At 39.0% G+C, this 26,551-nt stretch overlaps 1 protein-coding gene across 6 annotated transcripts in view; it reads left to right on the top strand.

Annotated features, from left to right (window-relative positions):
- Positions 1–26,551, top strand: part of SUGCT (succinyl-CoA:glutarate-CoA transferase) — a 714,452-nt gene that overhangs the window by 601,693 nt on the left and 86,208 nt on the right. For all 6 annotated transcript variants that reach the window (XM_080918398.1, XM_080918397.1, XM_080918396.1 and 3 more), the window contains one exon: positions 8,871–8,934. In XM_080918398.1, coding sequence (XP_080774524.1) covers positions 8,871–8,934 — 64 coding nt within the window. The remainder of the gene's footprint in view (positions 1–8,870; positions 8,935–26,551) is intronic.

The raw sequence follows: 26,551 nt of genomic DNA, 5'->3' as shown, positions 1-26,551 counted from the left end.
GTACTTCTAAAGCATTTAATGGAAAAATATAGAAAGCTTTTATTAAAAATGCTAACACTTTATAAAATATTAAGGATGACTTAAATAAATGGAAATTGCTAAATTAAATGTTTAATGGATGTAAGATAATGTGGTAAGAATATTCTTTCTGCCCAACAGGGATTTCCTGGACTTGGATAAGCAAACTTTGAGATTTATAGAAAGGAGTTAAGAGCCAAGAACCCCTCAGGACAAAGGATAAGTCAGGGGTGGGTCATAGATCTTGCCAACTGTAGCACTGTGACTCGCTGCAAAGCCATAGTGATTTAGTCTGTGTGCCGTTGGCAGGGGAGTCATAGGCCAACCAGCCAGAAATCAGCCCACATAGAATGACTGATTGGTGCTAGAGTCACTGAGAAGAAAGGCTTCTCAGGAACCACTCAGAGGAAAGGAAAACCTAACTCATTCTCATACCAAGTAAATTCATGAGCAGATGTTAAGACATAATATGGAGGGTTCAACATACTGTTAATGCCATGTCTCCAATGGCCACATCATGTGAAATCATACTGTAACATCAGGGCCAGCATATCAGTCAAGACAAGGACCATTTCACAGTTTGCAAGGTTTCCTTGTTGCATTTTAATAGCTGCAGATTCCCCCAACTCTCCCGCACTCTCCCTGGAACTCTCATCTCTCTCCTGACTTCTCTACATTTAAATTTGTCATCATGAATGCTGTAGAAATGGGGCCCTAACTATAAAACCACCTCAGACTGGTTTTCCTTTCTTGTATGACTCTCTAGAGAGTCATGTGGGTTTTTGTGTAAATTTGTTATTTGTTCCTTTTTACTGCTGAGAAATATTTCATATTATGGAATATTTGCTAAAAACATCTCTATATTCCTAATTTTGACTAGTACAAATAAAACTTCTATGAATATTCATATATAGATTTTTTATGAATATAACTTTTCATAGAAGTTCAAGAATATAGATGCTGGTTTGTAGGCTTAGAATTTTCAAAATCAACTTTAGAGATCTTACATGTTTCAACCTCCATTTTAGCCCATTGACCAGAGGTAACAGAAAAAGATGGTTAATAGGACAAGGGGGATGTGGACCTGTCCAGAAGTAGCTCAGGGAGATTCCAGTTTCCATTGTCAGGATGTGAGCAGTCCAGTCCAAATATCAAACACAGTCATCAGTGGCAGTCCAGTCCAGGTGGCAAACCAACATGAATCAGCCGCAGCGGTATGATCCAGAAGAAATCTTCACCACTGGATCGACATGTGTCTGAGGAAATATCCAGAACGCTTCATGAAGCTCTTTGGCGCTTTTCTCTCAAAGAAGTCATAATAAAGTCAAGATCAGCAGAGACTAGCAAAGCAGGGCAAGGTGAACCAGTGGAAGAATCTTCTCACTGTCTGTAGGGTTATATTTATATTTGTTCTAAACATCATGTGCCCTCTCAAGTGTCAACTCCATCAAAGCATCCTATGCCTTCTCTGTTGAAGTTATCTATCTGCTTCAGCAACACATTCTCTTATGTGACTCCTTTAGCAAAACATCCTCTTAGAAGACAGCTTCCTAAAAATCATCACATGACGTATCCAAGTCTCCAAAGAAACCAAACATCTCCACTTCATTGGTTCTGTGCATAAATGTGTGTGTGTATGTGTGTGTGTGTGTGTGTCATTTGTCTATTTAAATCTATCTACTATCTATCTATCTATCTATCTATCTATCTATCTATCTATCTATCTACTATCTATCTACTATCTATCTATCTATCTATCTATCTATCTATCTATCTATCTATCTATCTATCATTCACTACCTATTTTGATTTTTAGAAACTATCTGTTTTCCAGAATATACATGAACTTTGAAAATTCAATACTAAAATCCAGTTCAGGTACTGAGAAAAGGTGCAAATAAATTGGATCAGTATTTAATTATAAATGTTATTTAAATGATTATTAAGCTAACAACAGCTAACTTCCTATACATCCTAATTGGCTACAGGCTCACGAGCTTCACCACCCCTGTACTACTGGATCCACGGACAGGTCTAATGTTGTGCAGATCTGTCTACGTACAACCTTAAGTCAACTCACTGGGATATCAGTAAAGAAGAAAAAATCATTAAAAAGTCATGAAAACAGAAGGGGACCTAATTGTGAAAAGAAAAAGATCAAACGAGAGTGGGAAGAAGAACTAACTTCTTGGCTGTATCTATCATAAGTTTTTCCTTTGCATATGGAACTTCTCAAATGCTATTTCAAAACTATTTTCCTGTTACCCTCCGAATGATTGAATTGCTGACGTGGATACTATAGGTGGGATGATCTCAATCTAAAATTCGAAATGCTCCAAGACTGACTACTTGATACCACAAATGGAAATTTCCATCTTATATTATGGATTGCATCATAATATAAGCCCACTAGGAAAACATCCCATAAAGTTAGCTTCAGACTAGAATATAAACATATATAGAGCAGACGTTATATGAGAGATTTGAGTATCTTTTCCGAGATCTTATTACATATGTGTGACTATTCCAGCATTGGAAAATTTCTTTGTGTCATAAGCATTTCATATATGGGCTGTTTGATAATAAATCAGATTTATTTAATGATAAATAAGAGTAATGCAATCCTTTAGTTTCCTGTGATACTATTGCATGCTTTGCTAATTTTTTTTCTGAATTTTTTTTTCTGAATTTTCCTAATGAAGGAAACGTTTTCTAGTCAGGCTATGTCCCATTAAGGCCTTCTCAGCATGGTCCCTAGAATGCCTTTCCATGTTTGCAATGTAGCCCTTGAAGTCAGGCAGAAGTGCTAACTGAAGGCACTATAACACAGCCCTTCACACACGTAAATAAGATACTAAAAGTACACATATTGGGGAAGAACTGTGTCTAGGGAAATCTAGAGTTTGGCAAAAGTAGTTAAACAATAGCCCTACCAAAGAATTATAAACCAAAAAGAAACTCCTGATCTCATTCAGTTAATTCAATTTATTTTTAAAAATTCAATATATATTTGTTGAACATCTATCAGATATATAGCAGATGACCAAACTGATATTATTAAATAACTGGGAGGGACAAGTAGGAACATATAACTGGAATTTTCCATATAGGGCAGTAAGCTTTTGGAAGGTGAGGGTCTAGTTCCCCCCCCCCCCCCCGTGGCATCAATTTTCCTTGGCACTTTTCATCTGGTATATTACTATTTATATGACATATAGTGGAAAATCTTTAATCCCAGCATTTTGGAGGCAGAGGTAGGTGTATCTCTGTCAATTTGAGGCTATCCTGGCCAACATAGTAAGTTTCAGAATAGCCAGAGCTACATAATGAGACCCTGTCTCAAAATCTGCATGAGTTTTTGTACTCATTAACAACTAATAAGTATTCCTGATGATGCATTTAACACACGTGTGTTGCACAGACACATGCATATGCCTACATCCACACATTGTTTCTTAGTGGAGTCAGAGGTTGAACCCCGTGTCTAGACTGTGTTGGAAGCAGAGCCAATTTTTGGTGCCAGGGCTGTAACTATCTTGTCAATTAATCCCTACAGACACAATAGAGAAATTAATATCCTTTCATATAGTGAAGATTCTGGGCCTCAGAGTTCTTCAGTACTCTACCCTAGATCAACAGCTGGCTCTGTCCCCGTCACATCTTGGGTGCAGTTCCTTCCCACTCCGCAGCTGTTGAGTTGTGCCAGGGTGTTCTTGGCTTCCATGAGGGAGCAGTTTAATTTATTGATTGAATGTGCCTCCTGGTGCCAAGCAATTGCTTTAGCTTCATCACTCCACTCAATTGCCTTGATGTTACAGAACTGACCACACTGGACAGTTATTTTAATGGTAAATAAAATTATCCTTCTTCAGTTTTTATCCCTTTGACTGTCCAAATGCCTCCTAAGTGACTAGTGTTAGACATAATTACAGTTCAAGATCAGCTGCCAATAGCTTGTGGAATCTTGGGTCAGTACCCACGTTCTTTAAGCCACCATTGTTTTATCATTGAAGAGAAGGTACTACTTTGGGTCCAGTCTTGTCAATCAGAAGATTTAATGAAACATGTTTGGTTCGTAATATAATGAGTGGCCTTTAATGAGTTTTGCTTTAGCTGCTGACATTGCATGACTTAGAGTTGTTGTTAGCTTTTAATTTATTAATTATAGTTGTAGTTAGTTTCTGTGTTATCTCTGTTGGATGACTTTCACTGACCTCTTTGACCTGAGTCACGTTGTTTTAAAACAAGAAAAGTTAAATATTTGCTTCTCATTGGATATTGTTCCTTCTGTACGGAGCTTTTGTTATGTTCTAGACTGGCTTTGAGGCCTTTGTTTTCTACCTCCTCCCTGATAATTACAATTTTGGTTAAAACTCATTCATTATTACTGCCTGCTCCTTCTTGGTGCCTAACATATCAGAGTCGTGTGAAGTTTGTTGAATTAAGTGAATTTGTCAAATGGGGATTTGTTGTAAATTGCATAGGTTCATCTTCTTCTGGGCACCCTTACTAATGTCATTGTTGGTACCACCTCAGTTTTGATATGTACAAAGAAAGTGTAACCTTAAGTTGGTTTTCTTACTTTCCAGAAAATTTTTGCATTGGATAGAGGGTATCTATGTGTGTATGAGTATGTGTGTGTGTGGGGGGTGTGAGTGTGTGTGTGTTTGAGTGTGTGGGGGTGTGTGAGTGTGAGTGTGTGTGTGAGTGTGAGTGTGTGTGAGTGTGTATATGTGTGTGAGTGTGTGAGTGTGTGAGTGTGTGTGTTTGTGTGTGTGAGTGTGTATATGTGTGTGAGTGTATGTGTGAGTGTGTGTGTGAGTATGTGTGTGAGTGTGTGTGTGAGTGTGTGTGTGTGTGTGAGTGTGTATATGTGTGTGAGTGTATGTGTGAGTGTGTGTGTGAGTGTGTGTGTGAGTGTGTGTGAGTGTGTGTGAGTGTGTATGTGTGAGTGTGTATATGTGTGTGAGTGTATGTGTGTGTGTGTGAGTGTGTGTGTGTGTGAGTGTGTATATGTGTGTGAGTGTATGTGTGAGTGTGTGTGTGTGAGTGTGTGTGAGTGTGTGTGTGAGTGTGTGTGTGTGAGTGTGTGTGAGTGTGTGTGTGTGTGTGTGTGTGTGTGTGAGTGTGTGGGGGTGTCTCTGGAATGAACCTAGAGTCTTGCACATAGTACTTTCCTACTTAGTTCTATCCGAAGCGCCACTACCATCCCCCCATTTCAATCTTTAAACAGGGTCTTACTAATTTGTCCAGGTTGGTCTTGAGCTCAGTTTGGAGCCCAGATAGGACTTGCATTTGGAATTCTCCTGCCTCAGTATCTCAAGAAGCTTAGATAACAGGCCTGTGCCCATAGGGACAGCTGAGGGTATCAGTTTTTAATTTCTGCGCTTTTTCTGTTTGTTTTTCTAGTGCTGTTTTATAAACCTTTTCCTTTTTCTTCCATAAGACTTTATAAAAAAGACTTACTTTTCTTTAGACTTGTATTGCTCACATCACTCTAAGGTATACATTTATCACCCCATCATTAATACATTACCATTTGACTATCATTAGGCTGTCACTCTGTAAAACCCCTGAGAAAGAAAGAGAGTCCTTATTTTAAATAGGTCTGATACTTTGCTAAAGAGGTTAGTGCACTATCTAAAATTCTATTCTTGGCAAGAATAGGCTTTTGAAACATCAAGAAGAAATGAAATTTAGAGGTGCTCCCAAACAATGAAAGGTCTAGGAAGAATAAAGTAGTAAAAAAGGGGGAAAACAGTCAAACCTAAAACACAGCCAAAGGACAAAACTCACCTGAGTTCCAGGGAAGCTATTTAATTTGAAATAACTTAATATGAAATAAGAAGAACCTGAATGAGAAGATTGAAGCTAAAGTCAAGAAATCCACATAAGGAAAACTGATTAAGTCCCTGAAGGGGGTTGGCGAGGAGACTCTGCTTAAAGTGCACTGTGCTTTTGTAGGTCTTGAGTTTGGTTCCTAAGCCCCATCAGGCCGCCGACACCTGCTTCTTACTCCAGCTCCAAGGAACCTGATTCTATTTCCTCTGGCCTTCGTAGACATCAACACTCATGTGTATCCCCTGCTACAATATACATACAATTCTTTAAAAAAATCTATATTAATTCTTCGAAGATTCTCTGGTCCATTTTTAGTGGCCATAGTAAAGAAGATTTTTATTTACGTTGTTTGTACTAAAATTCTAGACACGGGAATCTTGGTTAGATGGGAGAAGGAGGGTGAGACATTTCTTAACCCTTTCCAAAGAAATGTTTGGGAAGAGGTGGCAGAAGGCCTGCCTCAGTTTCCAGTGAAGCCTTGATGAGGCAGCACACTGGAGGTGGGTGAGATGTGTGTTAAGATTCAGTTGTTTGGCTTCAGAGCTATTTGAAAATGTTACTGGGAAAAGCTCCACAAACGATGCTGGCGAATGACCTAAGATTCCAGGTCACTGGACATTTTTTCCAGGGCTTGTGCTGTCTCTGGGACAATAAGTCCTGGGCCAAGAGAAAGCCTATGGAATCTTACCAGCTCCATACTAAATATTGAAAGGTGAATATCTAGCAGGGGATGGAGTAAAGTTGGCCTTTTGAAGGGATGGGAGCTCAATCCCACCCATTTAGTTCATTGTCCAGATGTCACAGTCGATGACCATGAAAAATGGCAGTCAGTTTCTTGTGCCAAACATCAATCAAATTTTTACTTTTGCTTAAAGCTACGTATTGATCTAGTAAATGTCTTACACAGGAAATACTACGCACGGGTAGCAGTCAAGTCGACGGTGAAGGAAGCATGATCCCTAATGCTGCTTCTGTGAACAATTTCAATCAGCTGCCTGGAGCTTTCACTTGACACAACTTTGACACATGTCCCTTGACCTTTACCAACTACCCTTTCACGTTTGACACTTAACATTTGCTACATGATTAAAATTCAGCGTTAATTAATTTCAATGCTATCAGTTAAGTTATATTTAGCTGAGAACACTCACTTTTGTCTTTTGTGAGTAGCAGTGCACTGGTATAACAAAGAGGTAGTCAGGAGGGCAACAGAGATACGAGAAGAGAAGAATGATTCAGTGTGCGGATAATTGTTTCAAGTGAAATTTAGCTTGGTATTTTTGTTCCTGTCCTCAGCAGAACTGAGATTTAGCACCTCCAGCTGGCATTTAGCCCCCACCCCCACAGAGAAGGAGGCTGTGCTATGTGGATGCTGAGAATGAGCCACACCAGAATTAAATTATAGCACAGTTCTAACACTGGCAAGGGTTTTCTCTGGCCAGCTCGTGTGTACAAACCTGGTAATGCAAAAGAAAAGCAAGGCATTGCTAGCAAGGCTCTCCGTATGGTGGAGCGCTGGCTGGAGTGATGGGGGTTGAATACTTGCTAGAGAGTTACTCTCTGACACAGTGGCCATTTTTCACATAACCTTATTGGACACCAGAATATTTCAGCATAACAGATTCAGACATCCAACCTTACAAGTCTACCCATGAGGTCGTCTTAAGATGACTTAGGTCAAATGTCTATTAGAAATAGATAACACCCCTGTCTAATTTTCTGTTCTCATGAATTTTTATCTTTTCAAGGAAGAATGTGTTTTTATTGGCTTCTTTATTCCACACACACTCACCATTTATTATGGTAAAAATGTGGTTCACTAAATCTGAATCTCAAAATGCTATAGAACCACTCTCACTGTTGGTCTGGTATGAACTCAAAGTCCTTAAGTGAGCTGCACTACTGACATGCTCCTGTAATGTACAGGATAAAAAGAGAGAACTGCCCTCAGCTGAGGACACACAGTTTCCAATTTAGTTGCTGAAGATCCAACTACCCATTTTGTATTCCCCTGGTTGTTTAAAATAAATTTTTGTTGTCTTATAGTAACTCAACTTTTACATTGTGGAGTCTGGCCTAAAGCTATTATGGCCTACTCTATTATTAAGTAAATCAATTTGATAATATATATCAGATTCTGGATTTTTTTCAACAATAACAGGAATTTAGCCTCCATTTCCAGGCTTTGCAGTCGAATAACAAAGCACCCACATGTACCAGACATATGTGGCTGGTGAGATACTTTAGTAATAGCTGATCTATGGTTTTAGGTCATATCCCAAGCTATGTTTACTTTTGTTCCTAATGCAAAGAAGAACATACTCAGTCCTCTAGCATACCTTGTTTGGCTTTCTCGGTGTTCCCTCATCAGACTCCTATTCTTGAGAACCTGCAGCCTTTTCATCATAGAAAACATCGTTGGATAAACTTCCCTGCTCAAGTGTCTGAAAGCCGAGCCTTGCCTAGAGTCTTTCTCACTTGACTAAGGTCATGTGATTATTTTAATAATCTTGTATCCTACACCCCAAGCTGTGACTTGCTCCTTAGACACAGATTCACCTTTCACATCAGAATGACCTCCTAATTCCACAGACGGACAGGAGTGCATGTGTATCTCTCCTGGCCTCCTCTGGTATGGATCCTAGTTCCCTTCCTGCAAGTAACTTTGTTCAGACCTTGTCACTATTTAACACGAAAGATAAGGTGACCTTTGACATTAGAGCAGCACACTTAGGTGAAAGGAAAAACAATAAACTATATTTAAAGTAGGTTAATGTTTTAAGTGTGAGAAGATTTTGTAAGTTGTACTTTTACAGTTCATGAGTCTCTTAGCTATTTTTTGTCTTCAATGTGTATATATGACAATAAAAAACAAGTTTCAATAAACAATTTCAAGATCTCTGTTTTGAAACATCTTTCTTCAATATTGACTCAATAGATGGTTGTCTCCATATCTTGAGATTGAATATAGTCTACTTCTATAAACTATGTTTCTGGTTTTTCCTTTTCAGGTATTGCACAATGGCCTTGTTATGGAGATTAATCATCCTACTGTGGGGAAGATTTCAGTACCAGGTTTGAGATTTTTTGCTATTTTCTTAACACCTTTATTCATAAACTGTACATACGATCTCTACTGTAGGAAGCTGAAAACTCCCGAAAGAACTTATTGTAAAACAGTTCAAATGTATATTTGTATAAAAAGGGACTGCTATGACCATACCTATCTGTAAGAATGCTTGCTGAGACTACAGGCTATGTGTTTTTTCACTAAAGAGTATTGAAATGTCTCAGTTACAAAAGTGTCCATGTTTTCTTGTCATAATATAGATATTATGCAGTTCTGGGCTCATGAAAGTAAATTATGTAACTATCAGTAGATAAATAATAATGATAGATATGCTAAAGACCAGAAATGTCTTGTTGCTGTGAAGATAGAGAACAACAGGAAAGTGAAAGTGAGCATCTCTCAGAACTGTGGTCAAGTGTACAGATCTTGACTTTCCAAGTCAAACAATTAAGTGCTTTGGAGTCTATTACGCAAAAATAGATGAGACAACTTTGAGTTCACACACAGACCTAGTACTTATTAGTATGTCAAATACTATGAACTATGAGTGGATGCTTCTGAAAGTGTAAATAGAGGAAAATAAAGTGTGCTTCCTTAGAGAATGAGAAGGGCGCAGAGGCTTCTGTAGTTTGGGCGAGGCACTGAGGAACACTTATTTGGTAGGCTGTTTTATAAACTAAGGTCGAAGAAAAAAATAATTTGGTCTTGAATAATAAAATAAGGGGTTTGTAACCTGATATAAGAAGGAGCTGGGTACCCAGAGCTGACCCTGTACCACAGCTCTGTGTAATCAAGTCTCACTGGGAGAGAGCTCATCTTCCATGAGTGATGACATACCTGAGAAAAGATAAGACCAACACTTCTGCTCAAATATCTGGCCCAAGAGGAACTGGCCCAGAGCAGTCAGGACACTGGAGCTAAGAAAACATCTGGGACTTTTATTTGGAATAACAAGAAACCTAGGATAGCAAAGACTGTTCTCAATAATAAAAGAATTTCTGGGGGAATCACTGTTCTTGACCTCAAGCTTTATTACAGATCAATAATGACAAAAACTGCCTGGTATTAGTACATAGACAGGCAGATAGATCAACAGAATAGAATTGAAGACCCAGAAATGAACCCACACACCTATGGCCACTTGATCTTTGACAATGGAGCTAAAACCATCCAGTAGTTAAAAGATAGCATTTTTAACAAATAGTGCTAGTTTAACTGGTGGTCAGCATGTAGAAAAAAATGCAAATAATTCCTTTCTTATCACTTTGTACAAAGCTCAAGTTCAAGTGGATCAAGGACTGCCACATAAAACCAGGTACATTGAAACTAATAGAAGAGAAGTGGGGAAGAGCCTCGAACACTTGAACACTGGGACACTTTTCCTGAACAGAACAACAGTAGCTTATGCTCTAAGATCAAGACTCAACAAATAGGACCTCATGAAATTGCAAAGTTTCTGTAAGGCAAAGGACACTGTCATTAGGACAAAATGTCAACCAACAAATTGGGAAAAGATCTTTACCAATCCTACATCTGATAGAGTGCTAATATCATATATAATCTCAAGAAGTTAGATTCCAGAGAATCAAATAACCCTATTAAAAAATAGGATACTGAGCTAAACAAAGATTCTCAACTGAAGAATATCAAATGGCCATGAAGCACCTAAAGAAATGTTCAACATCCATAGTCATCAGGGAAATGCAAATCAACCAACCCAAAGATTCTACCTCACATCAGTCAGAATGGTTAAGATCAAAAACTCAGGTCATAGCAGATTCTGGTGAGGATGTGGAGGAAGAGAAACACTCCTCTATTATTGGTGGAATTGCAAGCTGGTACAACTACTCTGAAAATCAGTCTGGCAGTTTTCAGATAATTGGACATTAGTGCTACCTGACCAGTCCTGGGCATATACCCAAAAAATGCTCCAATATATTATATAACAAGGACAAGTGCTCCATTGTGTTTATTGCAGTCTTATTTATAATAGTCAGAAGCTGGAAAGAACTCAGATGCCCTTTAATAAACGAATGGATACAGAAAATATGGTACATTTACACAACAAAGTAGTACTTGGGTATTAAAAACAATGACTTAATGACATTCTTAGGCAAATGGATGGAACTAGAAAATATCATTTTGAGTAAAGTAACCTAATAACAAAATCCCACCATGGTATGCACTCACTGATAAGTGGATATTAGCCCAAAAGTTTGGAATACCCAAGATACAATCCACAGACCACATAAAGCTCAAGAAGAAGGAAGAACAAAGTGAGAATTCTTCAATCCTTTTTAGAAGGGAGAACAAAATACTCATGGGAGGAAATACAGAGACAAAGTGAGGAGCAGATTCTGAAGGAAAGGTTATCCAGAGACTGCTCCACCTGGAGATCCATCCCATATACAGCCACCAAACACAGACAATATTGTAGATGTCAAGAAGTTCATGATGACTGGAGTCTGATACAACTGTCTCCTGAGAGTATCTGCTATAGCCTGACAAATACAGAGGCAGATGCGTCCAACCAATCATTGGATTGAAAACAGGGTCCTGAATGGAATAATAAGAGAAAGCACTGAAGGGGTTTGAAATCCCATAAGAAGAACAACATTATCAACCAGACTCCCCCTACCCTCAGAGCTCCCAGGGACTAAACCACCATCCAAATAGTACACATGTAGGAACCCATGTCTCCAGCCATATAGTAGCAGAGGATCACCTTGTCAGGCGTCAATGGGATGCAATACTTTTAGAATGAGAAGACCTTAAAACTATTTTGCATAGTTGCTAATTTTTTTTAACAGTGAAAGCAAGTTTTCACAAAACGTCTCTTTATTTTCAATAGATTAAAGGAAAATGTTGTTAGTTGCTAGATGCAGAGTTCATCCATCAGTTAGTTAGCTTTCCTGCTTTGCCCCTCTGCATGCTAGAATTCTCCAATGAACCCCACCCCCATTCCACCCCCTCTGCACAAACACTATACTAGGATTCTTCCCTTCCTTAGATAGGTGGGCTTTTTCTGGGTGGACTTGAACTAATATCTTCTTGCCCCAGACAAGGCACAAATAGCAGAAACAAAGAAATGATCTAGTCAACTATAACTTTGTAATTTAGTCAGTCTAATGGGGTTACTTATGTGAACATGGTAATGGATTCCTGTTGTGGTAAAAATCAAAAAGGGTTTTGTTGCTATCGGTCCCACAGGGTCTCACTTAGTGGGAATTCTCACTTTGGGAGCCACTCCAGTGTTGAGCCCAGCACAGTCTCCTAAGTGGTTAGTTACCAAGCCTTGCACACATATACACATTTTATTCCAAGGCCCTACACTGGATCTGTATGTTCTAGCAGCTGCCTCTTAGCCGTTATTTTCACACATTGTCCTCCACAACCTGGTAAAATCATGACTCAACAATCAATAATTTATCAAACAGATTTATATGTTAAATTCTCAATCCATAATCCTTCCACACAATAAGCTTACAACCAATTGGCAAAGATATACACCACCCACCTAGATAAGATAAATTGACTGATAGAAACCTATCCCTTAAAAAGTACATTTAACTCCTGATGGCTACTAAGTGCTGCATGGATGGGTCATCTTCATCTTCCATCTTGAAGCTCCTCCTTCTTCTTCTCTTCCACCTTACCAAAACTTTGTCCTTGCCCCACTCTCTACCATCCAATTATGTATCGCCTTGAACTAACTAGTGCCAGCTGTCACCTACATATAGACATCAACCTACAGATTCCTTATGGACAGGTGACTACTTAGAGGCAGTTATACCACTGAATAAAAATATCTGTCATCTCTAGCAACTATTAACCGCATATGTATTTGGGAAAGAGGGCAGTTCATGAACCCCTTTGCCTTAGAAAAGTTTATAAATCTTTGGAGTAGCACTTGAGTTTCTCTATTCTCCATAACTGAAAATTATTGGACCCAGTTTTATGTGGCTATTAGGGGAATGAATGTTCACAGTTCCTGGCAGTTCAAGCAAAAATAGCTATACTATGCCCACAGGACAATTTCACAACAGACTCCAAAACAGAGTTCTATAATGCTGATCTAAGTTGACTTCATATTTTACAGGTAAGGTCATAGAGTCGTTGGCATCCCCATAAATTAGAAAAAAACAGTCTTTTTTTAAAAAAAAGATATAGAGTTGTTAGCTCAACCATGAATGAAAACAGAACCCATTGGAGAATATAGGAGAATCTCATTGGAGAGGACACTTTCCCCACCTATCAGATGTGAAATTTGCTGATCTTTTGGTAAAAAGAATAAAGACTCAATATCAAAAAATGAGGTTTTGCTCTTTTAGTTTCTGGAAGGGAAGACTATCCCCATTGCTCATTTCAATCTGTAAATGTATTAAGTAGCAATGGCCACAACAATGTGTGTAACAAAGAACATAAAATCTTAGTCTCTTTCTGTGTTCCTTTATTGCAATAGTGTGATCAGCTGGGGGAAATACTGACATAGCCTGGGCTCCAGTGGCTATGTCAGTATTTATTTCTGAGTACACATGATGGCGGGCTTGATTTCTCATAGCATGCTGGTCTCTGTTCTGCTCTGTGTGTCTATTATGCCCTCATGACAAATGGCTGAAGGATAAGAAGACACACTGAATTTATTATGCTACTGTTCAGAGATGGAGTTTCACTATGTTGTTGTAGCTGACCTGAGACTCAGTATGTAGTCCAGGCTAGCCTTACATCTGCAGTGTTCATCCTCCTTTTCCCTCAGATGTGTTGAGATTACAATGTGAGTCACATCTGATTTATGAGTATTTTATGCAGCATCTCTAGTATCTTATCTGTAGATGTGAAATCCACATGGCATTCCCCCAGCCAAGAGCTCCTACCTATATACCAACAAACTACACCCCAAAGTATTGCTTAGCCAATGTGAAGTACTTAACCTTCTACACGCAGATAAACTAAAATTTGCATTCTCTTCACTATTCAAGGATGCTAGGTAGAGTCAGCCACTCACGGAGCTCCTAGTTTGTGGGAAAGGTAGGCAAGGGACAATAAATGTGGAAAAGGAAGATGGGTGTTTCCATAGAAAACTATAGGCAGAAGCGGGTGCTCTCAGTTCCTGGACCAAAACGACTGCATAGTCTACAGACTGAGGACAGTCCCCCTGAGGGGTGTGGTATAAACAGATATTTAGTGACTATTGCATGGCACACATGAGGCTCTGCGAATATGCTAGAATTAATAAAATAGAAAGAACAGGCTCATAGTTAATCTGGAGAGTGACCTAGGTGTTAGATGAATAAGGTTTTAAACAGAACTAATGATAAAGTTAAAATCAAATCAGAGGTTTCAGGGTCATCAGTGGCATTATCTATCCGTTTCTTCTGCATGATATTAAAAAGCTTGGCTTGGAACTGGAGCTTTTGGACAGAAACCTGAGCCGCACCAGAATAGATTATTTCATGGATTGATTTTAGGGTGTTTTCTGTTTCCACCAAAGACGTCTGTTAAACCTATAGTGTTCTGACATGTTTGTTTGTTTTAATATTTTAATTAATTATCTCATTTATTTACATTCCAAATATTTTCCCCTTCCTGTTCCCCCATCTCAGAGTGCTTCATCCCATTACCCTTTTGTCTCTGAGAGGGTGCTACCCACTATCCCCTGCGTCTCTCTTTCCTGGGGCATCAAATCTTTATAGGTTCAGTCATATCCTATTCCACTGAAGCCAGAAAAGGCAGTCCTCTGTTACATATATGCTGGGGGTCTTATACCAGCCCGTGTATGCTCCTTGGTTGGTGGCTTAGTCTCTGGGAGGTCCTAGGGGTCCAGGTTTATTGACATTGTTGATCTTCCTATAGGGTTTCCATCCCCTTCAACTCCTTCAATCCTTCCCCTAAGTCTTCCATAGGGTTCCCCAACCTCAGTCTAATGGTTGTCTGTTAATATCTGCAACTGTCTTAGTCCAGCTGTCCTGAGTTTTAAATTGTGAAATTGATTTTTAAAATGTGTGCTTATTAAATATAGAAAATAAAGACATATTTGAGTCCCAGCAGAAGTTCTACAATGAGACAGATGATATAAACACCAACTGACTGTCACCATAATGGAAAGAGCTTGCATAAATTATCACAAAGTCTGTCAGTTCTCTCTGAACTGCTCACTGCATCTTGTAGTGCCACTGGCCATTGGCGTATTAGCCAGAGCGGATTCTGCTGTCTTTCCATATTCTGTTGAAGTGCCAACATGGCCTTGGTGCTGTGCCTTGAACTTCAAAGTCTGTCACTGCAATAAACTTTGCTGTGCAGTTTAAAGTTGCTCACTCTAACCTTTCGAATTCTTACCCATGAAAATGCACTGTGCTCATTCGATTCCAGAAACTTCTGGGAAGTGTTCACTGGTGGTTGTGACAGTGCACTGAGGGAACACAGTCTTCTATGCATGTGAAAGGATTCTAAAGTGAATTATCCTGGATGTTTGTCTCTGATCTGTGTTTTCCATAAAAAGCTCCAGATTATTTTAAATGAAACTTTCCCTACATTTTCCTCCACAGCATTTTAATATTCATACTTAGGACTTAACCAACTTGAACCAGAGGGTACTGGATAAAGGAGGAAGAGTCATCAATTTGAATAAGTATAGCTTGAACCAAAGTATGGAAAACATTTGAAACTTTAGTGAATTTTAAAAATTTGAATTACTTGCTAGATGTTTCATAAGAAATACTCTAAAACAGCCTTCTGGACTTGACACAGAATGTCTCTGTGTCAATTTAGAGGAAAAATATCACATTCGCACTGCCTGAAGTAACTTATTATTAAAAACTATTATGTTAAAGAAAGACTTTCAAAGATGATGTATACCAAGTTTATTCCATGTAAAATTTAAAGTAAACAGCCTTTGGAGCCATTTTGGAAGTTTTACCATTTAGATTATTGCAGGTTGAGGCAAAAACAGTCAACACAATGACCACCTAGTCCCATCCGGGAGTAGACATCTCTGTGCTATGGACTCCCACACCTTGCCTTGTGACTTTTATCTTTTTCTCTTCCCTTTAGATATGAAAGTAGACTTTTCTGAAATCGAACTCCAGTTATATTTTTGGATTAAATGACAGCAATTGTGAAAGCTGTTGTAGATCTTACCTGGCAAAAGAAAAAGGAGGAGGACGTAGGGTTTCTATTAATTACTCTTCCATGAAGTACAGTATGTTTGTCTTCACAAGGAATTCAATGGGAATCTAATGGAAGTTGAGGGGAGATAAGCTGTTTCTTCCCAGCACAAAAGCCTCTCACATGACTCTTTCTAAGGGAAAGTAAAAGATAATGTAATTTTCTTGGGTGAACCTTTAATTGGACATGTATATTCTTTGGTATTTCTTCAGCTCTCCCTATGTTGGGAATATATTAGAAATATCCTGATCAAATACCTAAATGCTGAACTCAATACAGAAGTCAAGACAAAACTGAAATAATGACACAGGAAGGCTGGAAAGCATTCACTTTTGTCTCACAGCATCCATAAAACATGTTTTAGTAATGTTTCTTCAATTCTTGACATGTAAGCTGGATCTAATTTTCAATTACCACCCAAAGAACTCTCATTTTTTATTAGATATATGAATTTTCTAGTGGGTCTTTGTTATGAATTAAATGAAATCCAACTTTCAAATTGATTGGAGAAACAATAAAATATATAATTTAATAGGTAAATAGAAAATTTTAAATCTGTCTTCCAGTTCCTACATCCATGTTAAGGACTTTAGGTAGATAATCAAGAAGTTACAATATCTTGGCTTCTAGGTGACTTCCCCATAGGGCAGGATGCTTGATTTCATCGCTGTATTTGTTCTTGGATGGGTGGGGCATGGTGGTGCCAGAATAGTGCTCATTAAAAGAAGAGTGGTTCTACTTACTGCTATCTCACCAAGAAGAGGTAATGATGCAGAGCTATGACTGTTTGCCCGAGTTTCAAAGCACCGTTGTTTCCTCTCCCATAAATCTTTAGTAGGTTTAGATGTATTTCTTTAGATGTAAAGGAGACTTAGCCAAAGAAAATGTTATTGGAGAAAGACTGCTTTTCATTTGAAAGTACCATATAAGCTAGATGGGTGGCAAACATCTGTAAACCCAGGTGTCAGCAGGCTGGGGTAAAATTATAAAGCCAGCCTGGGCTATATAGCAAGTTCTGGACCAGGTAGGAAGAACAAAACTCTGTCTTCAAAAGTATAAATGAATACAGCTTAAAACTAAATTAAAAGTAAAATATCATAGTTGAATTTTGGTTGAGCAGATGACATTGTGTTAATATCCAAAAGATGTTGGTAGAGGTAGAAGTAGTCACATAGGGGTTAAATTAAAACCCCAGGAAATAACCAGTGAGTCATAGGCAGTATCCCACTTGCCACATCACCCCAAACCTTAAGGAGGTTTTGGCATTGAGCTGAGTCTGTGGGCCTCGAAGCTTATCTCCTCAGCTTGAGCTATTGCTGTCTTTGGTGTGTTTGTTACATATCTGCTTTAATGAAATCATGTCTGCACGTTGTCATGACTTTATCTGGCAGTAGAATTAGCAGCCAGTGTGTTTCTGGGCTCAGGTTTTGAGTATGATTAAGACATCACATAGAGGGGGAGGACAAGAAGGCCTTAGAATGCTCCCCCAGTTTTTCCTTCACCTGGACGTTACATAAGAGACAGGGAGCTGTGTCACTGGCATAGTGGGAAGCCTACTGATCTTACCCTTTAAGAAGTTATCCTAAGATAAACCCCTCATTGTTTTTCAAAGCTCTGAACTTCAGGAACAGATAAGCAACATCCTAATTTTAATTAACCTAAAAATTAAGCAATAATGTCAGTTAATACAAACATTTTCAACTGTGAAGACATATTCTTTCATGCTGTCTGCCTCTGTAGGGAATCTGAGAAGAGCCATCCAACAGAGAAACTCAACCAGGTTGAATCTGCATCCTCTTAGTTGCAGATTCTTTGGGTTAATGTCATTTTACCTTTTATTGTTTTTAATATCAATTTTTTTTATTCTTTCAATATAAAAAGAAAATGTGTTTCACTCTATTTCCTAAAATTTCATTTTTTGAGTAGGTTTAATGCTATTGTTAGTGTGGAGTATCCGAAGATGAAAACATATACATGTAAGCAAACATTGGCTAGGTAGTTTTCTTTGTATGCTGTCTGAGCACTTTATGGCTACGATCTGTTATATCTCTAGGATAATTCAGTACATTTTGCTTTCCATGTCCATTTTGTGGGTGGAGAAAGTGAGACTTGCTGAGTGTTGCTGCACTACGCAGATATTAGTTGGGTAATTTGACCCCACACCTGTCTCTAAGCATATTCTCTCTTTTTCAGATAGAAATGTGAATCTAATATATGGATTTTGGCTTTTGGAGTTTAGCCTTCATTTAAAAGTAACTAAATGTATATTAAACTTTATTCTATTTTATTTAGAGTCGGCATAGACAATTAATACTGTTTAGATTTTATGAATTGAAACTTACATTGAACACTTCTCCTTTGGGGATTGTTTGTGTTTTACTAAGTCTGTAATTGTCTTACTTTTTTTATTTTTGTACCAGCAAATGTACTGTTAGGCGACTTTGATATTCTCAAGAGCACAGAAGTGTAAATGCACCAAAACATGTGGCTTACATTCTCTCTGGTTGCCTTGTTTTCACACATTAACAGAAATGCAGTTTGTAAAGGGGAAAAACAAAAAATGTTTGTGATCTCTATATGGATTTCAGTCATCAAAAGACTTACCATGTTAACACCACTACCCAGCCTTACCCAATCATTTGTGTCTCTTCAGTGATCTGCTTCTAGTTCTAGGGCTGTGTGGACAAGTTTCCACTTCCTTTATGGGGCTGGTTTTGCTTTACACTCAGACCTTGATTTTCTTTGAGAAACATTAATTAAATTTTAAACAATGCTTTATCAGTGTAAGAAAGTTGCAGATGATTTTGCCTCCAAACATACGTTTGATAGTGTAGTCAGAATAAGATTACAGATAAATCAGTGACAATTATAAACCCACAGGAAGCAGAATGGTGTCCATTAAAGAGTGGGGAGGAGTGGACAGAATCAGTATGTAGTAAGCCCTGACCTCAAGCTTGGGAGGATGAAAGATACCAAAAATGACTCCAGTGTTGGGGTAATCAGGGCCACAGGACTGTGATCTGAAGTACTCAAAAATGTTATGTCCTATACATAAACTTAACTATAAGAAAGTATGATTAAAATTAGAATTTCAAACATCACTAGAAGTTATTGGCTAGATTCTACACACACACAGATTTTATATATGTATATATATATGTATATATATACATATACATATACATATATGTGTATATATATGCATGTGTAATACATGTATGGTATAAATTGAAGAGCAGGTAAACTGCATGTGTTATACAAAATAAATACAGGGTACACTAGAGAGTGTCAGTGTTCAGAAAATCTTGAAAGAAAATTTAGCTTTATAATATACAATTGAAAATAATCAATCCTACACAATACATCCCAGAGGCATCCTTCTCAATACCTTGTTGACACACATAATAATTAAGTAAAGGTATATATGGCAACATATAAGAAGCAGAAGTTCACTATTGAATATTCATAAACTCTAAGCAATATCTACCATAGCACAGAGTCTTAAGAAAAATGAAACTAGATACATTGTTAATTTTTCAGCCATTAAAATAAGCATGCATTGTTTATCTAGTACTTGCTAGGTGCCAAGAGCTAGCTGAAAAGCACTCCAGTATAAGGGTGCATGAGGCAATGATGAGTCAGATTGCCTGCCATAGAATGAAAGAGAGCCTGAGACTTACCACCAAGTCTATAAGGTCGAGCTGAACCCTCACGTGATTTCCAACTAGGTCTGTGTATAATGTATATGGTGAGCACTGTGTACCGGGAGCTCTACACACAGTTATCCTGAATAGTTTATGCAGATAAAATGATGCTACAGAGATCTCCCCACAGAGCCAAAGAGATCCGAAAGACATCAGGGGAGGACTAGGATACAGCTCTGTATTTCCAAAACGTTCCCCGGGGAGCCGTTGGTTCCTTGCAATAATCAGCAACATGTGTCTCACCAAAAGGTAACCATGTTGGCAAACATCTCTGGGAAATATACATTAGACAAAGTTCTGTAGGTTTCCATTTCCTTGCCTTTTCTCAGAAATGGAGTCCCTTTCTATATGTTGGGGGTTTTTTAGGTGGGAATAATGAGTGTCATTTCCTGAAATCCTTCAGTTAAGAAAATGAAAGAGTTAAGAAAAAAAGACAATGGAAACCTTTGAACTCTTCTGAGGAGCCTGAGAAGAAGTGGTTTGTAGTTCAGCCACTGGGAACCAGCATACTTTGGAGCCACATGAGACAATCTGTAATTGGTATTTATTTTTGAAAAAATGGCTAGTGTGTACTAACAAAGACAAGAAAAAAAGAAAAAAGAAAAAAGAAATGGACATCAAACTGGTTGCTTAAATTTTCTCTTTGTAGCTCAAGGGACCAAGCATTCTGAGGACTGTTCAAAGAAAAAATGTTTCTTCCATGAGGGGTATCATCTACATTGGTCAATCAGGAGCGCACCTCGGGACATCTGTGTCCTAGAGATTATGGTGATGAGGGGTGGGGTCATCTCCCACCACCTAGAGCCAGATTTAACAAGGAAAAGCTTTGGTAGTGAAGTAGGGCAGAGCTGGAGTGCAGAGCAGAAACAGCTCACATGGTGATGCTCTTGCACTAGAAGCAGACATTCTCCTGGAATCTAAAGAAATCACTCGAAGAGAAAACATGCCCTTTTCCTTGAGCCTCACTAACGCCACACTAAGAGACTTCCGCCCCGTTGTTCATGCTCTGGCTCTGAAAATGGAGTTGATTAAGTGGAAAGCAACTTTTTCAATGTGACAAAGATGATGAGGTGATTACCGGGTAGGATTTAAGTGGCAATATGTGGAGGAATTAAGATGCATGACTGAGTAGCAGTGACAGTGTTGTTGGTATATGATGGATGTCTATAAATCCCTAGTTAATTCCCTAATGTGGCAAATGAGAAAAAACAGACCTTAACCTCCACGAAGGAAACCTGAATTATATTAGGAAAATGACATTTAATAGTAAGGATGATTTGACTGTCATTGTGTGGGAAAACCAGGTGAGTTATTTGAATAGGACTCAGGATTATATTTTTCCCTTATTCTGATAGCAACAAAATAGTTTTTTCCAGTAAAAGATGCACAGTTTTCTTTTAGATGGCATGGAGCAAAATTTGAAGACCTGAGAGAAGTAATTTGTATGCTGCAAAATCTTATGATCTGGTAACAGGGTAGTCTTGCTTCAGGAACTGGGGCATGTTTTCCCATAAACTGACTATAGCATAAGCTTTGATGATAATCTTGGGAATATATGTTATGTGTGGAGATATGGATGGGAAGATAAGCCTTATAACACACATCAAAATAAGGACGGGTACCATAAAGGATGCTTATTAAAACTAGCTAATGATTAGTGACCACAGTCCAGCTGTCAATTCCTTACTAACATGCCTTACATCAAACTTTCAGACAGATGACACTCTGAGATAGGCACTCACAGTCTTAATTTATAAAGGAATAAACTGAGCTGCAAAGAAATGTGATAATGTGGATAAGGTCAGTCACACTGTGACTCTGCAGCAATTTCTGACTTTATAAGGGGATCCACACCCACTGATTGTGATTCTCTGCTGCCTCCTGAAGGCATTTGCATATTTACTTATGTAGGCTTGAGGACAAAGACTTAGTACATATACAAAACACTCCTGAGAGTGCATTGGTTGCCTTATGTTTGGCCATGGGAGATCACTAAGTGAGTTACTCACAGTTACTTCAGATTAATATAAGACCTGGCTTCAGCTGGCAGCTCGTCCCAGATTGCACATGACTGAGTTAGGCAAGGCTGGGGCCCATTAACTTTGAGCCTCTGAGCATTCAAAGCTGAGCTATAGAGAAACACAGATCTCAAAGACTGTATCCAGATTTGATTATAATTTCTCTTTGTGACCTTTGATGATTCTATTTCTTTTCTTGTCTCCTGGGCTTCAGGTCTATTTTCACATAACAGATATCTTTTCTCTTTGAGCATTTCATTGTTGGAGACATTGTGGAATGTCCCAGGAAGAGCAGGTGTGGAGCCAACTTTAAAGAAAAAAAAAAATTCAACATTGATCTGCATATTTACATGGATAAGACAAAGTCACTAGCTTTTTCAACAGCAAGCCTCTCTCCAACTTTGCACCTGTTAATATAGCAAGAAGTGATCATTCTAGAAGTCCCTGTGAAAAAGAAAACCAGTCCCCACCCCTCAAAGTGTCACCCTATTCATAAGACATGCAGAAGACTATGACTTTATTATCCTCAGGAAGTTGGCTAGATTTCGAATAGTAGGCGTGGTTTCCTCTCCTTTCGAGTGAAAGGGTTTCAAATCCAATTGGAGCGTTCTTAGCTACAATAAGTATGTCCCACTACTGTATGCTTGCAATAATCCTGTCATGATGGTTGTTGTTGTGATTCATAGACATCATCTCTGGGTAGGACTAGCAGTTGCTTTCCTCTTTTGGATGCTTCTAAGATATTTCTTTTATCCTTCTGGTACCACTAAAGCTATTCTTTAGGGAAGAGAAAACAGAAGTGATAGCACATGCTGGAAAGGATTTGGAGCGAGGGCAGCACCCCTCGATTTCTGAGTGTAAATTTGTACAGCCACTATGGAAATCAATTTGGTGGTATCTCAGAAAACTCGTTGTTATACTTCAAGAACCAGCTGTACCACTCCTGAGAAGCAAAGGCAGCGTTTTAAGGATCAGGTGTGGGGAGAGACTGGGGAGATAGCCAGATGGCCATGAGAGTGAATGAAATCTGCAGCTGTCAGGGGTTGGGGGCTGGGGTCATCTCCATGGAGACCTGGGATAGAGGAGACTCCTAGACATCAATGGGCATGACCTTAGCTGAGACTCATAGCAGTGGGGATACAGGACCGGAACGGGCCATTCCCCATAGTCAGGCAGGAACCCCAGTGGATAAATAGGGACCAACCCAGTTTATAGAACCCATTCCCCTAACTAGGCTGTCTTCTCTGGTCCCAGTGGGAAATGAAGCTCCTAGCCTCCCTGAGCCTTGAGTGCCAGTGGTAGAATACCCAAGGGGTGCCTCCACTCTCTCAGAGGAAAAGTGACGAGTGTTGGGGGAAGAGACTGTGGGAGGTGGGACAGAAAGGGGGACAGCAATCAGGATGTAATGTGTATGTATGTGTGTGTGTGTGTGTGTGTGTGTGTGTGTGTATGTGTGTGTGTGTGTGTGTGTGTGTGTGTGTGTATGTATGTATGTATGCTAGATTTTCAATCCATTTGGGATTAGTTTGTATTTAACCTCCCAGTCCTTTCTATCTCCTCTTCCATCAGGATTCATTGCCTTTTGTCTCTATTAGAAAGGAACAGGTTTCTAAGAGAGAGCATCAAAACAAGAATGTGTCTGTCTGTGTGTGTGTGTGTGTGTGTGTGTGTGTATGTGTGTGTGTGTGTGTGTTAAAACAAAAACAAAAAAAAAAAACACATAGATGTTAGGTAAAGTAAGCCAATTGAAAGAAAAGCCCAAGAGAAGGCACAAGAGCCAGAGACCCATACTTTCCCACACTCAAGAATCCTGTTCAGACCTAACCTGACAGGCATAATACATAAGCAGAGGACCTGGTACAGACCCATGTAAGCCTGTGTTTGCTGTTTCAGTCTCTGTATGTTTCTATGATTTTTGCTCAGTCGATCTAGAGGAGCCTCTTCTGGTATCCTCCATCCCTTGTGGCTCATATGCTCTTAGTTTTATATATGGTGATAGACATAGATATAATTTTATTCTTCTACATACGTACATACAGTTTTCTTTGTGTGTTTTGTTAAAGATGACTTTTTTTTCAAGTACATGTTTTGGCATCTTTGTTGGATATTAGATGGCTATAGTCAGTTATGTATACACGCCAGTAATTTCAGCTTTGCTTCCTTGGTTTGTGTTTTGATTCCTTGGTCAATGACTGTGTCATGCAGCTGAGGTCTGGAATGATAATCTGCCCTGCATGTTCCTTTTGCTCAGGAGTTTCATGGCTATCTTGGGACTTTTCTGATTCCATATGAGTTTTACGATATACTTCTACATAATAAATTCATTAATTTCATTAGCATTTCATTGATTCTTTAGACGTCTTTTGCTAGGAAGGTCATTTTCACAATATTAATCCTAAAAATCCATGAGCATGGGGATTCTTCCCTTTTTCTGGTGTCTCTGTTTCTTCAGAGATTTAATTTTTTATTTTTTAAAAAAAAATTTATTTATTCATTTTTAGTTTTAATTTATTTTTAGTTTTTATTTATTTATTTTTACACTCTAGACTTTACTCCCCCTCCAGCCTTGACTACTCCACATCCCATACCTCCTTCACCATCTCTATGAAGATGTCCCCCATACCCTAGCCAGATTTCTCCATTCCCTGGGGCCTCCAGTCTCTCAGGGATTAGGTGCATCTTCTCTGACTGAGTCCAAGCCCTGTAGTCCTCTGCTGTATACATGTTGGGGCCTTCATATCAGCTGGTATATGCTTCCATGGTTGTTAGCTCAGTATCTGAGAGATCTTAGAGGTCCAGGTTAGTTGAGACTGCTGGTCTTCTTATAGGGTCACCCTCCTCCTCAGCTTCTTCCAGCTTTTCCCTAATTCAACCACAGGGGTCAGCAGCTTCTGTCCATTGTTCGGGTGTAAGTATCTTTATCTGACTCTTTCAGCTGCTTGCTGGGTCTTTCGAAGGGCAGTCACGATAAACTCCTTTTTTGTGAGCACACTATAGCATAGTGTAGTATAGTAATAGTGTCAAACCTTGGAGCCTCCCCTTGAGCTGGATCCCAATTTGGGCCTGTCACCAGACCTCCTTTTCCTCAGGCTCTTCTCCATTTTTGTCCCTGCAGCTTTTTCAGGCTGGAACAATTCTGGGTCAGAGTTTTTGAACCCCATCCCTTAGTCCCCTTTCACACCCAGGTCCCTCCCTCTGAGCCCCATGATTGGCTTGCTAACCTTCTTGGGTTCTGTGGATTGTAACCTGGGTATTCTGTACTTGACTGAATCTAGAAATTTGTGCATTAGGTTGTTCAACTTAATGAAGTATAGGCTTTAAAAGTATTCCTTTAAAATATTCAGAATTCTTCTGATGTCATAATATTTCTCTGTATTTCTGAATCAATAGGATTGTATTCTCTCCTTATTTTTCTTCGGGTCACTTGAGCCAAGGTCTGTTGATTTTTATTTTTTTATCTTCTTAACAATCCAGTTCATTGATTTATTGATTCTTGGTGTTTTCTTTGTTTCTATTTCAATAATTTCAGCCCTGATTTTTATTATTTCTTGCTGCCCAGTGGGTTTGAGTTGCTCTTCTAAATGTTTATTTTGTGTCGTTGTTTATTTATGTTCTCACTGTTTTTTCTTTTTTATTAATAATTTTATGCATTTACATTTCAAATTGTATTCTCCTTCCCAGTTATCCCTCCACAAGCCCTCATCTCTTCTCTTCACTTATCCCTCCCATTTTCCACTATGAAGGTGCTCCACTGCCCACTCAACCACTCCCACCTTACCACTCTAGGCATTCCCCTATTCTGGGGCATTAAGCCTCTCTAGGGCCAAGGACCTTCCCTCCTATTGATTCCTCCTTAGATAAGGCTATTGTCTGCTACGTATGTATCTGGAGCCATGGCTCTCTCATTGTACACTCTTTGGTTCATGGTTTAGACCTTGGGAGCACCGGATTGTCCAGTTACTTGATATTATTCTTCCTACAGGGTTGCAATCTCCTTCAACTCCTTCAGTCCTTCAACTCTTTCCTTGGGTCCCCAGTCTCAGTCTGATGGTTTGCTGTGAGTATCTGAATATGTATTGGTCAGGTGCTGATAGATGCTCTCAGAGAATAGACATACCAGGATCCTGACAGCAAGAGCTTCTTAGCATCAGCAACAGTGTTGGAGGTTGGTGTCTACAGATGGACTGGATCCCTAAATAGGACAATCTCTGGATGGCCTTTCCTTCAGTTTCTGTTCCATTTCTTGTCCCTGTCTTTCCTTTGGACAAGAACATTTCTAGGTTAAAAATTTTAAGATGTGTGGGTGGCCCCAAACCTCAACAAGAAGGCTGTGCCTATCTACTGGAGGAGGTCTCTGCAGGTTGTGTCTCCCCTTTGTTGGGTATTTCAGCTAAAGTCATCACCAACATTGGGTCCTGGGATTCTCTCTTTTCCCTGGAGTCTGGGATTTCTAGTGGCTACTACCCAGTTCCCCATCCTTCACTACTACATGTTTCTATTCAGTTTCCCAACTCTCTGTTCTTGTACCTTCCAATACCTGATCCTGATCCACTTTCTCTCTCCTCTCTCCCTTGCATGTTGCTTCCTACCTACCTTCACTTCCAGCAATTATTTTGTTCCACCTTTTATGGGGATTGAAACATCCACACTTTAATCTTTCTTCTTCTTAAGCCTCATATATTTTGTGGGTTGTATCATGTATAATCTGAACATGAGACTAATATTCACTTATCAGT

This window comes from Micromys minutus (assembly GCF_963924665.1).
Source record: "Micromys minutus genome assembly, chromosome: 6".
Taxonomy (NCBI): Eukaryota; Metazoa; Chordata; class Mammalia; order Rodentia; family Muridae; genus Micromys; species Micromys minutus.
The sequence above is the reverse complement of the archived record's forward strand: the minus strand, read 5'-3'. Positions and strand labels throughout refer to the sequence as shown.